Source organism: Opisthocomus hoazin, chromosome 7, assembly GCF_030867145.1.
Source record: "Opisthocomus hoazin isolate bOpiHoa1 chromosome 7, bOpiHoa1.hap1, whole genome shotgun sequence".
Classification (NCBI taxonomy): Eukaryota; Metazoa; Chordata; class Aves; order Opisthocomiformes; family Opisthocomidae; genus Opisthocomus; species Opisthocomus hoazin.
Window position 1 is genome coordinate 6,077,364 of NC_134420.1, and position 20,398 is coordinate 6,097,761.

A 20,398-nucleotide genomic window follows, 5' to 3' on the forward strand; every position below is an offset into this window, starting at 1 on the left:
ATGAAGTCCAGGACTCAAAAAGCAATTGAGTTTCCAATCAATGGTGCATTTGGTCCTTCTTCATTATTTTGCGTTTGTGCTCTAATCCACCGCTTCTTCCCTGTTTTACCCTGTTTTTTTCTTTTTTTTTTACCTGCTTCTTGTTGAGTGTCCTTATTTTTCTTCTTTTAATCTCCCACAAGGACAAAAGAAACAAGGTCACTTGGAGTTCAGCAGCTTTCCATATTACAAGCCTTAGAGCACAAATCATTTCTAGATGCTTTGTCATGCAGGGAGGCAAGGAGATGTTCTCCGAAAACAGCAGACTGGAAGGGTAAAAAAAAAAGGATACGATAGGGATATTTTCAAATAGGTGCTGCAATGGAGACTGCTTCGAATGATGTCATTGTTAAATCAGTAATTCACAGATAGCCACTTCTGTTAGGGATAGTGGAGTCTCTATGTAGAATCTACCTGAATCAGTCTTCATGGAGTTCATGTTCCAAGAAATACACAAATGCCTCTGAAAATGCTTTCAAGCAAATTGGAAAATGAATGCAATAAAACCTGAGAATCTGTTTTGCCTCTGTGCATTATATTTGTGCAGAGAACGCGCTGGAAAATATATAGAATGGCAGAATTCTGTTTTGATAGCACAGTGCATGCCTGTTCAGTGATCATAATTAATTGTTTGAGGTACAAAGTAAATGAGGATGAGGCCCACTGATAAAGTAGAGTTCCTATTCTTAAGAGGAAAGAAGGTAAATTAAATAATTCAACATTGGAGTAAAGGTTAAGATGAGGAATTTGTGTTAAATTTCCTGATAGTAAAATTCTAGGCCGTTTAAGTGGGATAATTGTAAAATTAGTACAGATTTTGTGGAAGATTGAATCACTAGTTTGTAGTTTATCCACATCTGTGAGAGGTGTATGCAGAGGACTGTTTGTCTGTCTGCTATTCCAATTAAGAAGTATAAAGTAACTTAAAATGTTTGCTTTCTATGTATGTGGACCCAGAGTTTCTCACCCATACTATAACTTGATCATGAGAAAATCTGAGAACAAGCTGTCTTTATTTAAGCCAGATAAGAAGTAAATTGGCAGAGCTCCATCCAATGTATTAAAGCAATGCATTTTACCAAAATCAGGGCTTTCAGACATAGATTTATTTTTCTGAGAGCAGCAAGTGCTGCAGGTGTTCCAAATAAATTGATTGTATTTTTTTCTGAAGAAACACCATCATAATGTACATTGCTTTTCATATTTGTTCATTTTCCAATTCAGACTGGTGGGTTTTCAAGTAGAAAGAAGCATAAAATACCATTATTAATATTGCAAAGGCAGACCAAGTCAGTTTCAAAATGTAGAAGGAAATGCAAGAAGACTTCTTTCAAGCATAACTGCAGAACGTCTGAGGGATATTTTGGGGAGAGAGAGTGTGTTAGAGACTTAGGAGAATGGATTCCAAAGTACGAAGGACCAGCCCACCACTGCTGCTGCCACTGCCAACCTTCTTCATTCTTGGTTTTCAGCTCAACAATGTTGGACAATCCAAGTGTTTCTGAAAGCACTGGTTGGTTCTTGCTGTGGGGCTCGTGCGTTATCAAGGTGGACGCCCCATTGTGCTGTGCGTAGACTTTGACAGAGAATGAAATGGTGTCTCTCTACAAGAGTTCTTATATTTTAAATGTGAAGGAGAGGGTTTTATCACCAGTTTTACACTAGTTAACCCGCATGACTTGAGGTAATTAATTTCAGACATTTGTACTGAGACTGGGAGAAGTTCCATAGATTAGCAGGAAAGCATTTCACAACATGCATGGAAACGTTCTGCCAGCTGCGTGTCTTTACCCCACAGTCCAGTGTTTCACTAAATATACTCAGATTTTATCTCGGAGTGAGCAGTGTGGGCAGCATATGAGGACCAGTGGGTGGCTAAAACCGATATTCACATCTGATAGTGGAGAAGGTGGGAAGCTGTGGGTGGGAGGAGAATAGGGTGGAGAGGTGGAGGAACAGCAGAGGGAAGGGCACCAGCTTGGGCGTCGGGGTGGTGGAGAGGTCAGGAGCTCGAGGGCAGCAACGACAAGCAAGGCTATGTCAGGTTTGTACAGTACTTTACATGGCAGATATCTTAAGTGTAGAATTGGAGAAAAACTCTCTGCTTAAGTGTCTCAGGCCTTATTTCTCTAGTGCAGGTTTTTCCAGTAACATCAGTGATGTGAGGATTAGACTTCTAAACCCAGCTCAGACTATCTTAGGGTCAGAGCACAGTGCACCTATTTATATTTGCACTGTTTCTCGTGTGGATTCTTTGCCAAAGATCGATTTTTCTGTGTTTGACTGAATTCTGAAAAGGATGTTCTTATCTTATTTAGATAAGCAAATACTCAGAGGTGGCATCAGTAAGAAAGAATGTAAAGATGCGTTTATGTATTACTTGCAATATAAACAGGAACAAAAATAGCATGTTTCTTTCACAAAATTATAGGAATGGACCTGTGTGGTTTCTCTCAAGTAAAATTGTAATAAATGAGGAAAATACTAATTTCTAATTCCAAAAATTGTAGACAGTACTTTAAGAAAATCGGATTTTGGGAAAGTTTTTTAAATAATACAACTCTAAACCAATAAATGATGATACAACAATGAAATGGAGTTGGTATTCTGCTTCTCTTGAAAATTCATTGAATTCCATAGAGAACCGGCGTATTTTCTTAATGCACTCGCCCTATTTGGTTGCACTGTTTAAACCCGCCCGCAATTTGTTTCCAGAAGCGAAACAAGAGCGTGAGAAATTATTGACTAACAGAATTAGGTATTGCAAAACAGCTTGGGTATTGCAAACCGTTGCTCTTTCCAGCAGCGAAACCTGATCTCGAAATCCCTGGCTCGTGCAGTGGCACAGCGGTGGGCCAGGACCCCAGAGAGCTTAAGGGCACGGCTCTGTGGGACAGCTGTGCTCTGCAGGGTCCTCTGCTCTTGGTATTCCTGTCGTCCCTCTGCGGAGCCTGGCCAAAGGACGTTGCAGCACCCTCCAGGCCTGCATACAGGAAAATAATGAGCACCCAGATCGTGTACAGTTAAAATCAGGGTAGGGCCTCACTGGGCGTGGATCAGAACTGGGAGTTGGGGAGCCCTCACTGGTCTCGTTAGGCAGAACAGTTACAATTACCGATACCAATTTGCCTTGTCTACGCTATGAGATTAATGATTTGTCTCCTCACATTTGTTTTCCTTTAGTTCACATGGTGTCATTTCAGTTTGTATTGAAAAAATAGCTAATACAGGGATGTCACGTTGGTTCTGAATGCAAATGCAGCTGTCCCTGCTATGTGCGTTTTCTCTCTTTGATATTAAAATTTTAAAAAGTGCTGTTAAAAGGTGTTCTTTATCAGCTTGTAAATGGAAATCTGTGCCAAGTTTTTTACACTTGATTTTTTACAGTGGAAATGCTGAGGAATACTGTATAGGTTTTATTAGAAGTTATTAATATTTAAAAATCTATATGGGCGGTGTGAAAGTCGCTGGCGTAGGCTAGAGACCGTGCTCATCTGAGGAGGCAGAGGTTTGTTTAAACTTTGACTGTCTAGACTGAAAATCCGGCTCTGGCTCAGAATAGCTTTTCGGCAACTTAAACCAGAAGCTACACTGTTTCTTCTGAAATAGCCTTTTATTTTAAAGCATCCTTTGCATCATCGCTAACAACGTTATGTTTTTCCCGTCGTGCCACTGGCAGGGCCTAAACAGCACTGAGACTACCTTACTCATCCCTGAACGTCAAGTGGTAAGCAGTGAGCAACATTCATGCTTCCTTGCATGAATTTATGTGGCGTCTTCCACTACCGTATGCCAAAACGTCCCTCACCAGAAAATTTTCCAGTTTCAAGGAAGCCATCCTTCCGAAAAGAATTGTTTTTCTAGCGTATAAAAAGAAATGTGGTTTTCGAGTTTATTCCTAGTGATGGCTGAATTGATGAATTCAAGCAAATTGAAAGGATAAGAGCCAAAATTGAGAAGTATTGGTGGAGAAAACTGGAAAGTTTGCTTTTTTATCATTGTTTTGGTGGGTTATAGGGTATATTCTGAGTGGTGTTATTAACAAGTGTGGGGTTCCTTTTTATCATGATAATCTGGAGAGCTCTGTGAGTCAGCATGATACTCTCAAGTGTTTTAAAGAGCAAGAAACAAACACTGACACCATTTGAAACGTGTTGCCTTTTTTTTTTCTTATTGTAGTAAATAATAAGGAAAGACTCAAAATATCCTCTCACTGAAATTTGCAGGCAAGATAATTGTATTAATTGTCAAATACATCAGAAAACTTTAAATAACCAGTATTCTCTTACGGAGAATAAAATTATAAGAACTCATTTAAGATAACTGAAGAAGTACATGCTGAGGTGTATTAAAACTGTCTGCTTGCTTACATTGGGCTCGGGTGTCTGACATTAACACATACGTCCTCTTAGCATATTTTTTATTTTTCTTTGTTCTGTTCTTGTTTAATGTGCTTTCTTATCCAGAGAGGCTTTTTCTGTGCATTTAAATTTTGGTGCAAATATCTTGGTGTCTTAAACTGCTTTGAAGTGCATGTTTCCAAGCTCTCAGATTTTAGTGTGGTTCAAAATTGAAACACAGGTGTAGCAAAGATGCAAAAAGTAGCTTGCAAGTTCTAGCTGCGAGAAATACGCGGGGTTTTGTGTTTCTTTGAATGGGAAAGGTGATGGGTTGGTTTGTAGCCTGCATGAAGCATAGCTGGAAACTGGGCTGTGGGGTGTTAATACACTTTGAAGCGGGTAAGCACTTCGGTTGCCTGGATTCCTCCAAGGAAGAAGAGTGAAGAGAACTTCGTCCGAAGGGGATCTCTGGTATAACGGGAATAGAGTTTACTGTGCATAAACCAGAAATTTGCCTTTTTGATTTTTCAGTAGAGTGTTTATATGCTTGTAGAAGTTGTGTAAATGCGTTTCCAGGAGTTTTTCGTTTTGGAAATACTTTTTATCAAACAGTTATATTTAGCCTAGTGGCACTTAAATCAGCATGTTTTTCCTATAGCTGTTTAATACAGTGAAAAGAGGGACTATAGAAATATTCTGTGCAAACCGGGCATCTAAGTGAGGGTGATAATTTTGGTTTTAAGCCATTGAATGTTTCTTGCCCTTTCAGTTATGGAGGCTGTTCTTCTCTTTTGATTCAGCTTTCAAACCCATGTATTTTTTATCCTTTCCTGTGTTCTGAAAATTTTTCCGCAGCAGATTGTTAATTCATAAATGAACTAATTGCTTTGTAATGTAGTTAGTTTGGCTTTTTACATTGTCTAAAAGCTAATTTGCCTGTATGATTATCAAAGATATGGAGTAAATAAATATTTGTTTTCTAGACTGTATCTTGTAAGTAAGCAAAATGTTGCAAATCAATTTTTATTTTGTAATTTCAGGCAGTTTTGTTGTCTGGTGATTTAGGACTATGATAATAAAACTCCTAGATGTGCTGATGGAGATCATGTTATTGACCTAACTTCTCAGCATACCTGTTAGTCATAGCTGGAGATTCGTCACTGTGCTATAACTCTAATGAAGCTCGTCTGTTGGGTTCCTCCATCTCAGATTAGTGCTGGTTACCGCTTTGTTGCTGAAATTGCTGCTCTAAACCACCTTCCCACCCCCAGGTACCAAAAGCAGAAGGCAAAAGCCGCTGAGGTCTGCACCGGCACTCCCAGCTCTGCGAGGCTGGATGCTTGTGAAACCTTCAGCTCCGGGGAATGGAGTTTGGGAAGGGTGCTGCTGAATGTAAGGCCCCTGAGAAACTTGCAGGTTTTCTGACCAAATACTAGTCTGAAAAGTATTGCTGTGAGTCCAGTTCCTCTGTCTTTGAAGTGCGGACGTGGAGAGGTCTAGGGTGTGTAGCAGCAAGGTGTCTTTGGAGGAAGCTCTGTTGCCTACAAGGGGAGAGCTGTGCTAAGCAGCCAGTAAGGACATAAATTTCCTGTTAGGTGGGTGACCAAAAATAGAAATCCCTCTGAGTCCTGTGAAAATACACAGGATTAAATCATTCGTGTATAATCTGCAAAATCTGTTTGCTTCCCAAGCGCTGTGATAGCGTTAGCGTGCCGAGGGCTGGTTGGCTGTGTGCGTTGGTGGGGGAGCAGGGCTGCAGAAATGTTGGCCACCATCTCTTCAGCTTCACTCCAAAGCCGTTTCTCTGAGGCCCTTGCCGTGCCCGTGTTGAGCAGTCAGTGCCACATCCAGCAGCTCGTTTTCCCCTCTCCACAGCCACTGCCTTGTTTGCTTTGGCCCTGGAGAGGCGTAGCATTGCAAGCGTTGAGCAGCGCGGGAGAATTTTGATGGGTTTGAACGTAGCGTGCGACCACCGGCCAACATTTACATGCTTTACCCAAAGCAGTTTGGAAAGAACTGAACGTGAGGTGTTCCAGGCTTACTTCGTCTTGAGCTTTGTGTTATTTCCGTAGTGACATCTTGGTCTTCCCTGCGACCTGGACTGTTGGAGTTAGGATTTCCTACTGCAGGACTTTCGTTCGTGTCTGGGGTGAGAACTGCAAGGCCAGGTACTTGGAGGGTTGTTTGGTTGAACATGGTGCAGTACCCTGACCTCTGGTGGATGTCTAGACAGAAGCTACCAATTATGGGGTAACTAGGAGTATTAATAATAAAATATAATTCCATATGAATCCAGTAAGTTTGCACTTACGTAGCCATATGAAAAGGAAATAACAGCTTTTTGTGATAGACCATGACAGTATTCAGTTAGCACATCTGTCCGCAGGCTGTGAAGTCGCTTGGTTCCTATAGAGATACTTAGACTATTAAAACTGGAAAGTTACTACGGGAGAACAGGAGGGAAGTGCTTGTTTCTGAACAAGTATTTTTTGTAGACTTGCTTTGTAGCGGATGGATTTATTGAGCTTTATGGAAGTGCTGGTGACTGCTGAATGCTTGCGGTAACACCGTTTCGTAGAATGGTACAGCAACTTGGAAGGGACCTCTGGAGAGCTCTTTGGCCAACCTCCTACCCAAGGCAAGGCTGTCTTCAAACTTAGATCAGGTGGCTCAGTCAGGGCCTTGCTTGGCCAAGCTGCGTGATCTCTTGAGGATGGAGATTACACAGTCTTTCTGGGCAACCTGTTGTACCCGTTCCAGCTCAACCACACCCTCACATCCAGTAGGAATTTCCCTTGTTGCAACTTGTGGCTGTTGCAGCTTGAATTTTCACCATATGCCTCGGGGCTCCATCTCTTCTGTAATTCCTCATTGGGTATTATTTGATTATTCAAAAGCTTCTGCCTGCTATCTGTGCTGCGTTCGGAAATTTTAATTTGGTTACTTGTGTTCCAGAAGGCACACGTCAGAGAATATCTGCTCTGATGAGGTGTAACTTCATTTAGTAACTGCAGGTGGTCTAAGATCAATTAATTTGAATACAGTTCTGAAAGAGCTGTTAAGAAATAAGATGTACTAATCCGTAATGTTTTATGATTCACTAATGCAACGAATGCAAATTACTTAACATTTTATATATAATTTTAAACCTGTAAGTGCACATATGCGTGGAATTGCATGAATATGCAAGACTGATCTTGTTGTTCTTGTGAAATCCAAATGCAGCAAAATGGAAAGGAATAATTTATGAGTTTAATAAGTAGGCCTGTCACTATCCACGATGAATAATCCTATGTACAGAATGAGTGAGAAGTGAGGAGTATTCCCCTTCACAAAGCAGATCCAACAATGATTACTGTGTCTTCTTAAATTGCTAGTCAGACCTTTAATGACTGATTATTTTAATGACACTTTAATGAGCAGGATTCTGATACATCTTAGAAAATATGCAAACTTTGATTGCACTAAAGGTAAAATATTACTTTGCTTGTATGGAATCATCTAATTGCAACTATGCTACCCAAAAAGTATGGGACATTCCTTTGGCAGATTTTTTTTGAAGTAAATATTATTGATTTTTTTTCTTTCTTTCTTTGTGTCTGTGGATTTTGTTAGTTCACCAGGGCAATGTCTGTGCTCGCACAATCTCCATCTCTTTAATTTGGTGGTTGGGGCAGTCCATTTTTAGGCTGATTCCCAACATTGTAAGTTGTTAGACTACACTTTGGGGTTCACTTACTGTAATGCTGAATAATTAGAGTACCATTGATACTATTTAGATGTCGGTGTGGTTCTATATGCTAATCAAATGAACATCTAAACAGTTGCAATTTGTTTGTAGTCACAATTATAGTGACAAAAATATCCTCAACCTCTAAGCACAAAATAGAATAGGAAAATGCTGTTTATTTTCTTTTCTTCTATTGGATTCCATGATTTTGGTGAGCCTCCTCATGTTATGTGATTATGTACAGCGTTTGGAAGCAAAAGCATTTTTGGAGGTAGCTTGTCCCGATTTTGATTCTTACAAAGTAGTCTACGTTAATTGATCTGCTGTAAATATTTCTTAAGGAAAGAAAGAACAAAACCAGCACGGTGGTTGGTAGCTCCCCAAAGGCTGGGGTAGCTTCAGAAATACAGCAGTTCCCCAGGACGCACGGGTGGTCCGAGCAGGCTCCTGTCTGGTTTCAGCCGTTACCAGGGGAGCTGGTGAGGAGGCCTGCAGCTGTGCAACGCTGTGGACTAGTGTGATTTTGTCAGCTCTGCGATTACCTGCTTGCCGTGTGTCTTTTTATGTCCCGGTGGCTCCAGCCTAACGTGAGCATAAGAAACATGCGTGCTCTGCTCATTAGCCAGTGCTCGTTTTGTTCCCCTTGCGTTAAATTCAAAGAAACTTCCTCACTGTTCCTTTTTTAAATCTGCAGAGTATCTAAATGATGGCAGTTAGCAATTTAGACATCATTATTTTAAAATACCCGAGTTTATTATCAAAACGAATGCCAGTGCAGCTTTGCCTTTAATAAAAGAAGACATTATAGTCATACTGTTTGGGGATGCTTGCGTTTTTCTAATAGTTGGAGGCTTTTCCTGGCTTTCCAAAGGACACGGATTTCTCACTAGCGCTAGCTGGGGGGGGTGTGCTCGAAGCAGGTTTGGGTCTTGGAGAGGAACAGTGGGCTTGCTAACTACTTGTTGGTTATTCCGACAGAGTGGAAGGAGATATAATCTGTTCCTGAAGCGACGTCTCAGGGTAAAACAGTGATGAATGATATTGCAAGTGGCTTGGATGGCGGCAGTAATAACATGCTTCACTGTGCGATGCCGTGTGTTAACTGGGAGCAAGGTTCACAGGCATAAAGTTCGCTGAGAAGGCACAGAATATTTTTCACACGCATCCTTGCATGGCTTAAGAGCGACAAGACAGAGACATAGCCTTCTGAATTACTCTTTTTTGTTCCTACTCTAATAAAGTGAAAACCCAGTTCAGTCCTATATAAATACAATTTTGCTGGTGGGTGTGGTCAAAAAAACCAATGCCAACCTTCCTGAGCATGGAGTTTAAATTTACACCAGAGAATTAGCTTCTATGGACAGCATTTTGCTGTGTGAACCTCTAGTCTTTAAACAGTTTGGTAGAGCTAAATAGTGACATGATAATAAATAATGTTACCTAATACTATGTTATCTTCCCTAGGAAATTGAGGTAATAGTCTTTATTTGCTTAACATTAATTACTATAGCCTATTCAGTGAAAAAGATGAATGTTGTTATTATGACATTCTGGCATGCTGAGAAGTGAAATTATGACCTTTAGTAGATCAATTAGAATACTAATTACCCTGTTACATTGCTACATTTTTATTAGATTCCACACCCCCACCAAAAAAGGTAAATGCTCAGTTTTTAAATGTAACCCCTGTATTGTTTGTGTGCTATTTTCTTACGTGGTCATTGCTGGAACATATTTCTGTGTGGTGGTTGGTTTAGTGAATCTTGTTATGTAGAAGAAAATGCATGGAATATACTTTCTGCTACCTGCTTCAAGTCGATGAACTGTGCCCTAGCTGGCTTTTGTGTCGAGTGGCATTCTGACTAACGGCAGAAAAAAACCATGCTGTAAAATAACACTTGTCTTGATCATGTATGACACACTGTGAAGACTGTGAAAGAATAAATGGTAGCATTGTTCACAGGTATGGCTACACTAACATATATTTATTCTTCATATACCAGTTATTTACATGTAGTGTTTGTGGATGTAGGCAGTTAATTCTGAAATTATTTTAGCTGGATATAGCCCTTGTTAAAACTTGTGCAAGTAAATCTTCAGCAATGAAGAGACTGAAGAATTGAGGCAATTTTGGGGAACTTCTTTGTCTCCTGTTATATTTTAGACCAACAGCAATACTTGGTTTTGTTAATCATATGCCTGTATCTTCCACAGATTGATAAAAGACATGAAAGCAAAGATTCTATTTTCTTCAGGGATGGTGTCAGGAGAATTGATTTTGTTCTCTCCTATGTGGATGATCTTAATAAGGAATGGGAAAAGAAGTTGGTAAGTTTGTGTTTTTGAGGTCCTCTTCATTCTTATCTATCATAACCTGAATGTCAGTTACTAACCCTTGCAAATCACTATGCTCAGCTGGAACTGGAGTTATCTAACAGTTTGATAACTGTGTAAAACACCATTCCATGGACTGAAATTTCTCTGTAATTTACTGTTGTGTGTTAGGACCCAATTTATTAGATTTTTGGGGCTTTATTTACTGCATTGATCACTCTCCATGACTTAGCCTGGTCAGTATATTGTATAATCAGTGTCAAGTAATCCAAATGATTTTGCTTTCTTCATTTAACAGTCTTACAGTTAGCTGTGGCTTTGGCAAAATCGTATCTGTAAATAGCTAAATGAAGGAGGTTTCTTTGAAATAAGCAAAGCATTATCCAAATCAGATGTAACAATACTTTTTTTTTTTTCCATGCTTTGACTTCAGGTAGAGCAGAAATGGATTCTTAGATCCAAGAATCCATGCAGTTTTCCTTTTAAGACTTTTTTTAATACTTGCAAAATAAACACAAAGCACACACTCTTTGAGCACTTCCCAGTGCTTGACTTGCGCTCTGCATGCATGTATTCTTTCTTCTAGAAGAATATTTAAAGTAGCTCTGATAAAAGACCTCCTGTGTAACAGAGTTTTCTGTAAAATGCTAGTCACTGATCATCCCTGAACTTCCCAGCAAGACCTTGTTACCCGAATGTTAGCGGTAGGTCAGACAGAATCAGTAAATGACATGTATTCGTTCCGTGCTCACACTGACACCTGAGGTCTAACTTGACTAATATGTAAATTCAAGCTATTTAAAAAATCCAGTGCTGTGAGATATAGTAAGATGAACAGTAAATTCTGTATAAGCATAATGTTTAAAAAATAGTAATTGTAGGGGATTTAATTATTTTGTTTTCTCTTTATTTGCTGCCTTCTGTCTGACCCAGGAGAGGTTACATTTACAAACTAGTCTTTCCAATATATATCTCCAAAGTTTGTTCTTTAAAGAAAAAAAAAGACTAAAAGAAGACTTCATTCCCATGTAATCGCATTATTCTGAAAGACAAGGCTTTCTGAAGAAAACTAATTATGTGGGGGCTTATGACAAAATCGTGATCAAAAGTAAAGTCCTATGAAGTAAAGAACGTTTCTCATCTATATCTTGTCTTATTAAAGTGTTTCGTAATTAAAAATTATCATTTCCTTTCAACAAAAACTGCATAATTGGGCTGTTCAATAAATTGCTTACTGCTTACATTTCTTTATGAAGGAAATGCTGCTTTCATTAAGGACTTACCGTGCTTAGACGCAAATATGATCCATTGTAGAACTCAGCTCCTGCATCATGTTCTTGTTACCTTAAAAAAAGCGAGAATCTCTGTCATCACCTCCAGTGCTTTTCCCAGCTATGGCGTCTCGCGGTCTGCTTTGCTCAGCTGGCCACGTTAGGAGACTTGCTTGGGAGACCAGGGCTGGATTATAGCTGTGGTGCCATGGGCTGATATGAAGGCATGCTTTTTCAAACCCACACTGACTCCTTGCCAGACTGTAATCCTACCTAGATTCCCCCTTCTACCATAAAGCAAAATGCATTTAAAAAAGAAGGAAGAGGAGACCAGTCAGTGTAGAGAGAAGAAAAAGATATCCATGGATAATATGTGAAAGCAACTCTCAAAATAAACTTTTCTGTTAGTCCTACTCAAATAACATGAGGGAAGAAATGGAGACTCTTTAGGTGATATTTCAAGGGGGAAGCAGAACGAGCCAGATGCTCAGTCTAGGCACTCGTTCATCTTGTGTCCAGCCATTTCCTGCTCATTGCTTTCTGGGTCATTAGAGGGTAGCAGGAATCTGCCAGACCAGGGACCGTGTACGTGGGTGGCATCATTGACTGAAGGATTCACACGGGGAAGAACCCAAGAGCTGGGAGCTAATATCAAAGTTCCTCTTCGAGGTAAAAATGCACTTAGTTAAGAATCACAGAATCACAGAATGTTCGGGGTTGGAAGGGACCTCTGTGGGTCATCTAGTCCAACCCCCTGCCGAGGCAGGGTCACCTACAGCAGGCTGCACAGGACCTTGTCCAGGCGGGTCTTGAATATCTCCAGAGAAGGAGACTCCACAACCTCCCTGGGCAACCTGTTCCAGGGCTCCGTCACCCTCAGAGGGAAGAAGTTCTTCCTTTCAGGAAGAAACATCTCTGTCTTGCAGAAAGCGAGAACATCCGCATCAAATTTCATGAGATTTAATCCTGTATATGTCTGTTACTTGCAAAAGATTTCATGGCCCCGTGAAAGACGATGTTTGGTCTGTGCCCATGTAGCTTAGCTCTGCGGTCACAGAGCGGACTGGCATGAAGATACCAGTGTCTTACATGGTTTGTGAGTTTTTACACAGTTCTTGGGGAGTCTGCTATGAAAACTAAATTTGCCCTATATTTATGTCCAACACAGACCTTTATACAATGAATATGCCCGTAAATTAACGCAGACTTCTTAGAGTAGAAGTACTGTGCTGTTGTCTTTGTGGGAACAAGTTTTAAATAGTGATGCACTGCAGCCTGTGGAATTTGTCTGGCATGCTATACTTGCTATTGTGCAGTTGTCACAGGAAATAAATGTGAATTTCTTTTACTGTAGTACAATGATACAGCAAAATGGAACAGCTAAGAATAGAAATGTTCATGGGAAGAGAATAACAGTTGTGACAAAGGGTTTTGTTTTCTTGTCTGAAGGAAACAGCTTTATTCTGCAGTTCTAAGGAAGGGATGAATAACTTCTTTGTGTGTTTCAACATAGCCCCGATACAGATGTAACAGACGGTCTGTTCATCTTCTCCCTTAGCTCCGTGCAGAATAAATGCATTAACTTCTTTGATGATCCCCAGAAACTTCCCAACTTAAACTCTGTTTTGAACTTGCCTTCTGTAAGCTACATGAATAAATCCTAACCACAGAGTCTCTCTAAACAAAAATTATGATTACGTTTTTGTGAAAGAATACTTTATATTTTTCCTCCAAGCCTCTAGCAGGTAAGTGGAAACATTTTACCCACATATGAAATGCATGTGAACATGGAAAAATAAATATAATATTTAAAAATATCTAAGGAATATTTCATGTATGACCAGGACATGAGCTTTATTGCCGTAAGGGTGTTTCTTCACAAAAAACTCCAGAGCATTAGGACTCTGGGATCTCTGTGCAAAGTAACTTGTTCCTGCGCTTACTGGAAGCAAAGTCCCCCAGTCCCCAGTGGGGCATGGAAACACAGAAAGAAATCTTATCTAGTCCTTTCCCACTTTTCATCATCTCGGACAGAAACTTATTCTTTCTTACAGGCACCGATGGCCTAAAATTAGGGAGCCAGAGGCAGCAAAAAAATCAGATGTATGTTTGCTCCCGCTGCACCCTGTTCGGGCGCCAGCTGGGAGAAGCCGTGTCCCAGCTCCGCAGGCGCAGCTGGAAACTGGGCTGGAGCCGAGCGGGGAACCTCTCCGTGCTGCTTTGCTGCAGCTGGCTGGTACCTGCAGAAGGGAGGTGTCTGGCATCCCCTGCACTTTGGGGGATGTGAGGCCCGCAGAGCACCCTCCCACACCGTGCGGGCAGTCCCTGCGGCCGCTCGTCGGGCAGAGGAGAGGACAAGTGGCCTTCCCTAAACGGGCTCTGTCTCGCCTGAAACATTGCTACCAGGGAGCTGTGTGGGCAGCCTGAGCCCGGACCGAGCCGTCTGTGTTAGTCCTGTGAAACAAGCTGCGTTTTCTCAGGGTACAGCGAAGAGCGGAGTTGCATGCTTTACAGTACCATGTGGTTGTTCCTAAAGGCCACATTTATTTCCCAATGTCCTGCATGTGACTGCGGTTGGAATAAGCCCGAGCATCCCGATACGTAAAAGGCTTTTGTCAGCTTGGCACACTCCCTGCCTAAAGGAAGGGGAGAAGTGAGGAGGAGTTTGGATAAGGAATAGTATGTTGTAAACTTAAAATTATTTTATTCTTCTGTTTATTGGTTGTTGTACTAGCAGTAACAGCATTGTTATCAAGAAGCAGGTTTACAACAGTTGTCTATCTTCCTTAGGTACCTAATCACGCAATGTTTATCTGCATTGGGCATATGAGTACCGCTGGACTTTGGATCTTGCTTTCTGAATCTTACCGGGGTGGTTCATTACAGCCAAGCGTGCGTTAGATGGTAAAGTCGCTCCGCACAAGTGTGTGGGGCACCCACAGCCGTGCTTGGAGAGGTGAATGCTCTGCTGGCCTCTCCTGTACGGGCCACAGTGGCCTCAGAAAATGTGGTTGCAGTCTTTTACAGATGCTTTAGAGAGGCTTAAGAACTGTACATGAACAAGATGTGAGGAAGGGCATTAGCCCACGGTTACTGGTCTTCACTAATGCGATTACTCACGTTGCTTCCCCCCGCCCGCTGTGACTGCAGGGTGGCATCTATAGCGGAGTCACCAGTGCTCCGGCTCTAGCTTTGTGGGTTTGGGACAAGAAGCTTAAAATTCATACAAGTACATACTAAAACAAAACAGCACTGGTCCAAGGGTACATTTTGACAATTTTAAGCCTTTGACAGCAATGTGAGGAAATCCAGTATTTGGCAAGAAAAGGGGGAGCATTGGGGTTTTTGCAGCACATTGATTGCCTTTGAAAGATGGTTGTTTCAAGTGACTGGAAAGCACAGTACATGCATGGGTTTCAGAGAAGGTGGCTTACGGAAAGAGAGCAAGGTGGTAAAGAGAGCATAATTTCTATTAGAGCTCTGCAATTTATCACACTAAGTGTATGGTAAGGAAGGATCAGTAAGATGGGGCCAGGGCCTTTGGCTGTCTGTTATGAAGCTGCGCAGCAGGATGAGGAGCTGGCTGGTGTCTCTGGTGGCACAGAACCCTCCGAGCTGCCTCACTTGGCTCTCCTCCAGTGTTTGCTGGAGAAAGAATGCATGCCGGCGTGCTTGCTTTGGGGAAAATGTAATCCAGAGTAGCACACAGCTCTGGATGCCCGGCTTGAATGTCAGCTCCTACATTCGAAAGTGCTGTGTAATAATAAATCAGCTTTCAGTTGTATTGTTCTCTTCTCAGGTGTGTTTATACAGGTGCATGTAGGCAGGTTTGTGGAATAGATTAGCACTAAAAATAGTGCTTGGAATTGCATTTGCCCCCAGCATGCACTAGAACTTCGGAATCACCTTATTTGCAAGTTTATCTAAGCCAGTGTCTAATTTAATGTCTAATATTTTGAAAAATCAGATGTGATAAGTAAAAATTCAAGGCCACTGGCACAAGAAATTAAATCAATATATCTTAACATAGACTTGAGAGCCGATAAAGCTATTCTAGAGTCTGTATTCATTTAGCTGAGTAGTTTATGCAAACTGAAATGCAAATAGGGCAGCCTGCTCCTCACAGACACGCAGGAAAAGGAAATGGGCTGAAAACTGTGGTGGTTTGTTTTTCCTTTTAAGTGTGTTTGAAAAGTGTCATTTAAGACCTTTCAATTGAAGAGAAAACATCACACATCATTGCAGGTTTTAGCTAGGAATAAATTGGTAGTCTAGCTAGTGCGGTCTAAAGAGGCGAGGGCTCAATGTTTAGCTTAACTTGTGGTTATTCTGGCAGTTATTCAGCAAATTTTGTATGATTAAAAGGAAATTAATTCAGTCTCCAAATAGGAGCAAAAAACCTACAGAGAAGGAGGGGACACCTACAGACACCAGCTAGGAACTACTTGGCAAAACACAGAGTTCAGGAAGAGTCCCAAGCTCTCAGAGGCCGTGCGGCCGTCGTGCACTGCCACAGGCTGGGCTCTGTATCTCTGCGTGAAGTCCACGCTGACTTTATGCAAGCTAAGCACGGGTAAGCTGACACATGGTAGTTTGTTAGTCTTATCTAGTTTACAGTGGTGTTGTTCGTAAGGCATACAGTTTGAATTGTCTGTAATCAGTACTTGAACATCTGTATCAGCCGTGATTGTCTACTCTGCTCTGGTGAGACCGCCCCGGGAGTCCTGCATCCAGCTCTGGAGCCCTCAGCACAGGACAGAGCTGGACCTGTTGGAGTGGGGCCAGAGGAGGCCACAGCGATGATTGGACGACTGGAACCCCCCTGCTGTGAGGAAAGGCTGAGAGAGCTGGGGCTGTTCAGCCTGGAGAAGAGAAGGCTCAGGGGAGACCTTACAGCAGCCTTCCAGTACTTAAAGGGGGCCTATAGGAAAGATGGGGAAAATCTGTTTATCAAGGCCTGTTGTGACAGGACAAAGAGTAATGGCTTTAAACTAAGGGAAGGTGGATTTAGACTCGATATAAGGGAGAAGTAGTTTACAACAAGGGTGGTGAAACCGTGGCACAGGTTGCCCAGAGAGATGGTAGATGTCCCATCCATGGGAACATTCAAGGCCGGGTTGGATGGGGCTCTGAGCAACCTGGTCTAGTGGAAGATGTCCCTGCTCACTGCAGGGGGGTTGAGCTAGATGGCCTCTAAAGTCCCCTCCAACCCCAACTATTCTGTGAATCTGTATTACTATAAGCAAGCAGTTTTCCAGATGCTTCCAGAATTTTTCTTTTCATCTAGTTTTAACATTCTTTTAGAAATACAGCTAAACTTGAACAATAACACATCACGCACACCGCCCTACCGAAGAGTCAGAAATGCTCAAGGCGCATGGCTTCGTTTACTTCCCTGGCTAACAAGATGGCGCAGTTCATGAGCCTGCTCCTAACGAATAGTTTTCCTGTTGTTAGCGACGTGTTGCTGTCACGAGGCTGGCCTTCACTCAGAAGTGGCCTGGGACGCATCAGCTGGTTTTTGCCTGTTGGTCTGCTTTCTTTTACAAGGGTCACACAGCATTAAGGGGTTGTCATCAGGGCAGTTAGGAGGAGTAAAACTGGGTGTAGTCATCGGTAAGTGATCAATTAGTTGCTAAGTTCATCGGTTAATGGAGGGTGTTTTATTTCTCTTCAGGAAAGAAGAAAAGAATTTGAGAGCAATCTGCAGAAGGCTGGTTTGGAACTAGAAACGGAAGATAAGAAGGTAAAAAAAGAAAAAGAGAAAAATTAGGACCAAAGAAATAGACCGACAAATTACTAAGTAATGTATACCGCTTTGTTTCTTTGAGACAAATGACAATTTTTTTCTGGCAGATTCCAATGGAGTACGACTAATTTAAGTGAAAGAAGCTTAATGCATCTGTTTGAGTTATTTTTCCAGATATGTTCATGAGAATTATGGAAATTAGTTTTAATTCAGGAGGAAGTGGTGGCTTTTGGTTTCATAATAAAGAGAAAGTGGTTCCAAACCAGCTGTGACTTCATTTAAACCCAGGCAAATGGGAAGTATGCTCACAACTAGATGTAATCCCACTTCATGACTAGTAACGTGCTTGTAAGTCAGCGAGTAGAGTAGCGTCTGCCCATTGCATGTTGCAATTACAGTGAGGAAGGACTCTGGCGGTAACAACCTGAGGATGTTTGATTAGCGTACTCGTTTGTTCAATAACTGGAGAAGACGGGCTGCTGACTTCTTCAGTCAGCATGCGCTTTTTTTGTTTTTCTGCCAGAGACTGAGTGGGGCAAAGTAACTCTTGATGCAGTTCAGACTTGGTCACATCTAAAGATAGGGACTCACTGAGCTACAGGTTAAAAATGCTTCCTGATGGCCGTTTTCTCCTGTGTATGCAGAAGAACACCGGAGGAACGTATACGGTGGGGTGAGGCCTGTGTAAGATTATTTCTTATCATAGCTGCAAGGGTGTAGCTGAGCTCTGGTTGGTAACTGCTTCTTCCAAGGAGTCTGCTGTGCTCTGCTCGGCTGTGGGAGAAGTGTCCCCTCCAGCCAGGCGAGCAGCTTCACAAGCCAGCCCCTGGGCTGCCGAGCAGCCAGCCCTGCCCAGCAAACCCTCGCGTTTCCAATGCACCCGGTGTAATGAGAGTTTTCAGGCCTTTCTGTACAAGAGAAACGTAGTTTGAAAAGCCTTTGTGAGCTTTTAGTAGTGCGAAGATTATCCATATGAACACTCAACCGCTCGGATAAGCCTTTCAGTTTAAAAAAAAAAAAAAAGCATATACACAAAATTCCCCTATTCCCCGCTCTTTAAAAAAAAAGAAAAGCTTTCAAAAATATGTAAAAGGCAATAAATCTTACATAGCAACTGTTCTCATAAATCTTGCAATAAACCGCAGTTTAGTCTGATGTCCGATTTGACTTTCCCGGGGCAGGAATCTGAAGACGGCAAGATTTACTTTGTGAAGATCCATGCCCCGTGGGAGGTTCTGATCACATATGCAGAAGTCCTGAACATCAAAGTTCCCATCAAGGAAAATGACATTCCCTCAACGGTGGAGAACCCCCTGGACTGTATGCTTGCACCGCTCAGGCTGCCCGAGAAGGTGATGCACCCTGAACCGGATTATTTCACAGCACCGTTCAGCAAGGACAAGCAGGAGCTGTACCTCATTAATGACGAGAGCACTTTCTTCTCACCATCCATGAGAAACAGAATAGTACGTATGTGAATTTGTCTACTTTTATTTACATGTAGGTTTACATGGGCCTGTAGGAATATTCATGCAAGGAAGGAGTATGTAAACTGTGCTGTCTGTGGGTAAATACAGGGAAGCCTGGATGTCTGTGCCTCTTTCTTAGAAATGTGGAATAGTGTTTGTTGGAATGGGTCTTCTGGATGGCTACAAGGTCTCATGCAGGGTGGAGCCTTCTGAAGAAACACTTGTGCTTTTGCATATTATTCCTGCTTTGTTATGCACAGTGCACAACCATTACAGGATTTTGTTAGATAGCCTTAAAGCAGGAAAGGTCTGAAATCCTTGTTTTTGCATCTCAGGTTAATTACATTCTTACACGTTGCCCATATGGAACAGAAGAAGGGAAGAAAAAATTTGGGATTAAGAGACTGCTAAATAATGGCACTTACTCAGCTGCGTATCCTCTTCATGATGTAAGTATTTTAGCTTTCTGCTCCCTTGAGCATTTCCCAGCGTTCTCACTCTTTTGCCTGGTGTGGTATTGCTGTTTCCAGCAGAAATGGAAATGCACTCTAACCCTTCTATTTGTCCCAGTAATGGATTCTGTTTTATAATACACCAGACATATCTGCCAGCCCTGCTATTTGGCTTTTATGTGCTGAAGTGTTCCTTCCTGTGGAAGCATACAGGAGCTGAGTTTCTAGGGTATACTTACGTGTCAGTCACCTAGTGGGTAAGGGACTTCTGTTGCTATAATGTTTATGACAGAGATCATGCGGTAGTGCGTTAGAAAGATTGTACCCAGGAGTGAATACCTGCTGTAGATACATACATTCAACAGTGTGTGTGTGTATAGGGAGTGTACCTACATGCACTGTAGTTATACAGTAGTGCGTGCTACCTGTAGTTATATAAATACTCCTGGGATCATACCATGCTGGGACTGTAGTCGGATGAGTTGCCTGAGCCCTACAGGTCAGGGTGGGGTGGTCACTTGTCCATCTCCCAGTGAGCTTTGGGTTAGTTTTGCCATAGGGTGAGTGTTTAATACAACATATGTGAATTTACCCCCAAAATCCCTTGGAGAAAACAAGAGAGAGGTGGGTTATTGTATTTTACTGATTTTTCTTTTTTTTTAGCTTTCTTTTTTTTCCTTCTGAATGTTGTGTTTAATTTTTTGCTTAAATCTTAAATTCTTTCCTTGCTTTTAATAGTTGTTTGAGATTTGTCATGATGCTTTAGTGAACGTAAATTGTTTATTTATATCTGTGAATTCTGCTACAAGTTATTTTTAAATGCTGTATACAGATTTCTATTTTTAAATGTTTTGAAATATTTTTTTGTCCCTTAGAAAATGAAAATAAATGGACGTATGGACATTCTTCAGGTTTTCAGCAGGAAAGTTTAGCTGATCAGAGGCTAAGCTGTAGAAGACTAGTCTAGGCTGGGAAGTAGTTTATACTGTTGAGACTACCAAAACCACAGAAAAT

The 20,398-nt window shown here is 41.6% G+C and overlaps 1 protein-coding gene across 5 annotated transcripts in view; it reads left to right on the forward strand.

Moving 5' to 3' along the window:
* ANO5 (anoctamin 5) overlaps nucleotides 1-20,398 on the forward strand; it is a 60,176-nt gene that overhangs the window by 18,153 nt on the left and 21,625 nt on the right. For 2 of the 5 annotated variants that reach the window (XM_075426967.1, XM_075426969.1), the window contains 6 exons: nucleotides 3,719-3,766; nucleotides 9,088-9,129; nucleotides 10,324-10,437; nucleotides 17,392-17,460; nucleotides 18,645-18,929; nucleotides 19,268-19,381. In XM_075426967.1, the coding sequence (XP_075283082.1) occupies nucleotides 3,719-3,766; nucleotides 9,088-9,129; nucleotides 10,324-10,437; nucleotides 17,392-17,460; nucleotides 18,645-18,929; nucleotides 19,268-19,381 (672 nt within the window). The remainder of the gene's footprint in view (nucleotides 1-3,718; nucleotides 3,767-9,087; nucleotides 9,130-10,323; nucleotides 10,438-17,391; nucleotides 17,461-18,644; nucleotides 18,930-19,267; nucleotides 19,382-20,398) is intronic. The other 3 variants (XM_075426970.1, XM_075426971.1, XM_075426968.1) reach the window with 2 other exon arrangements.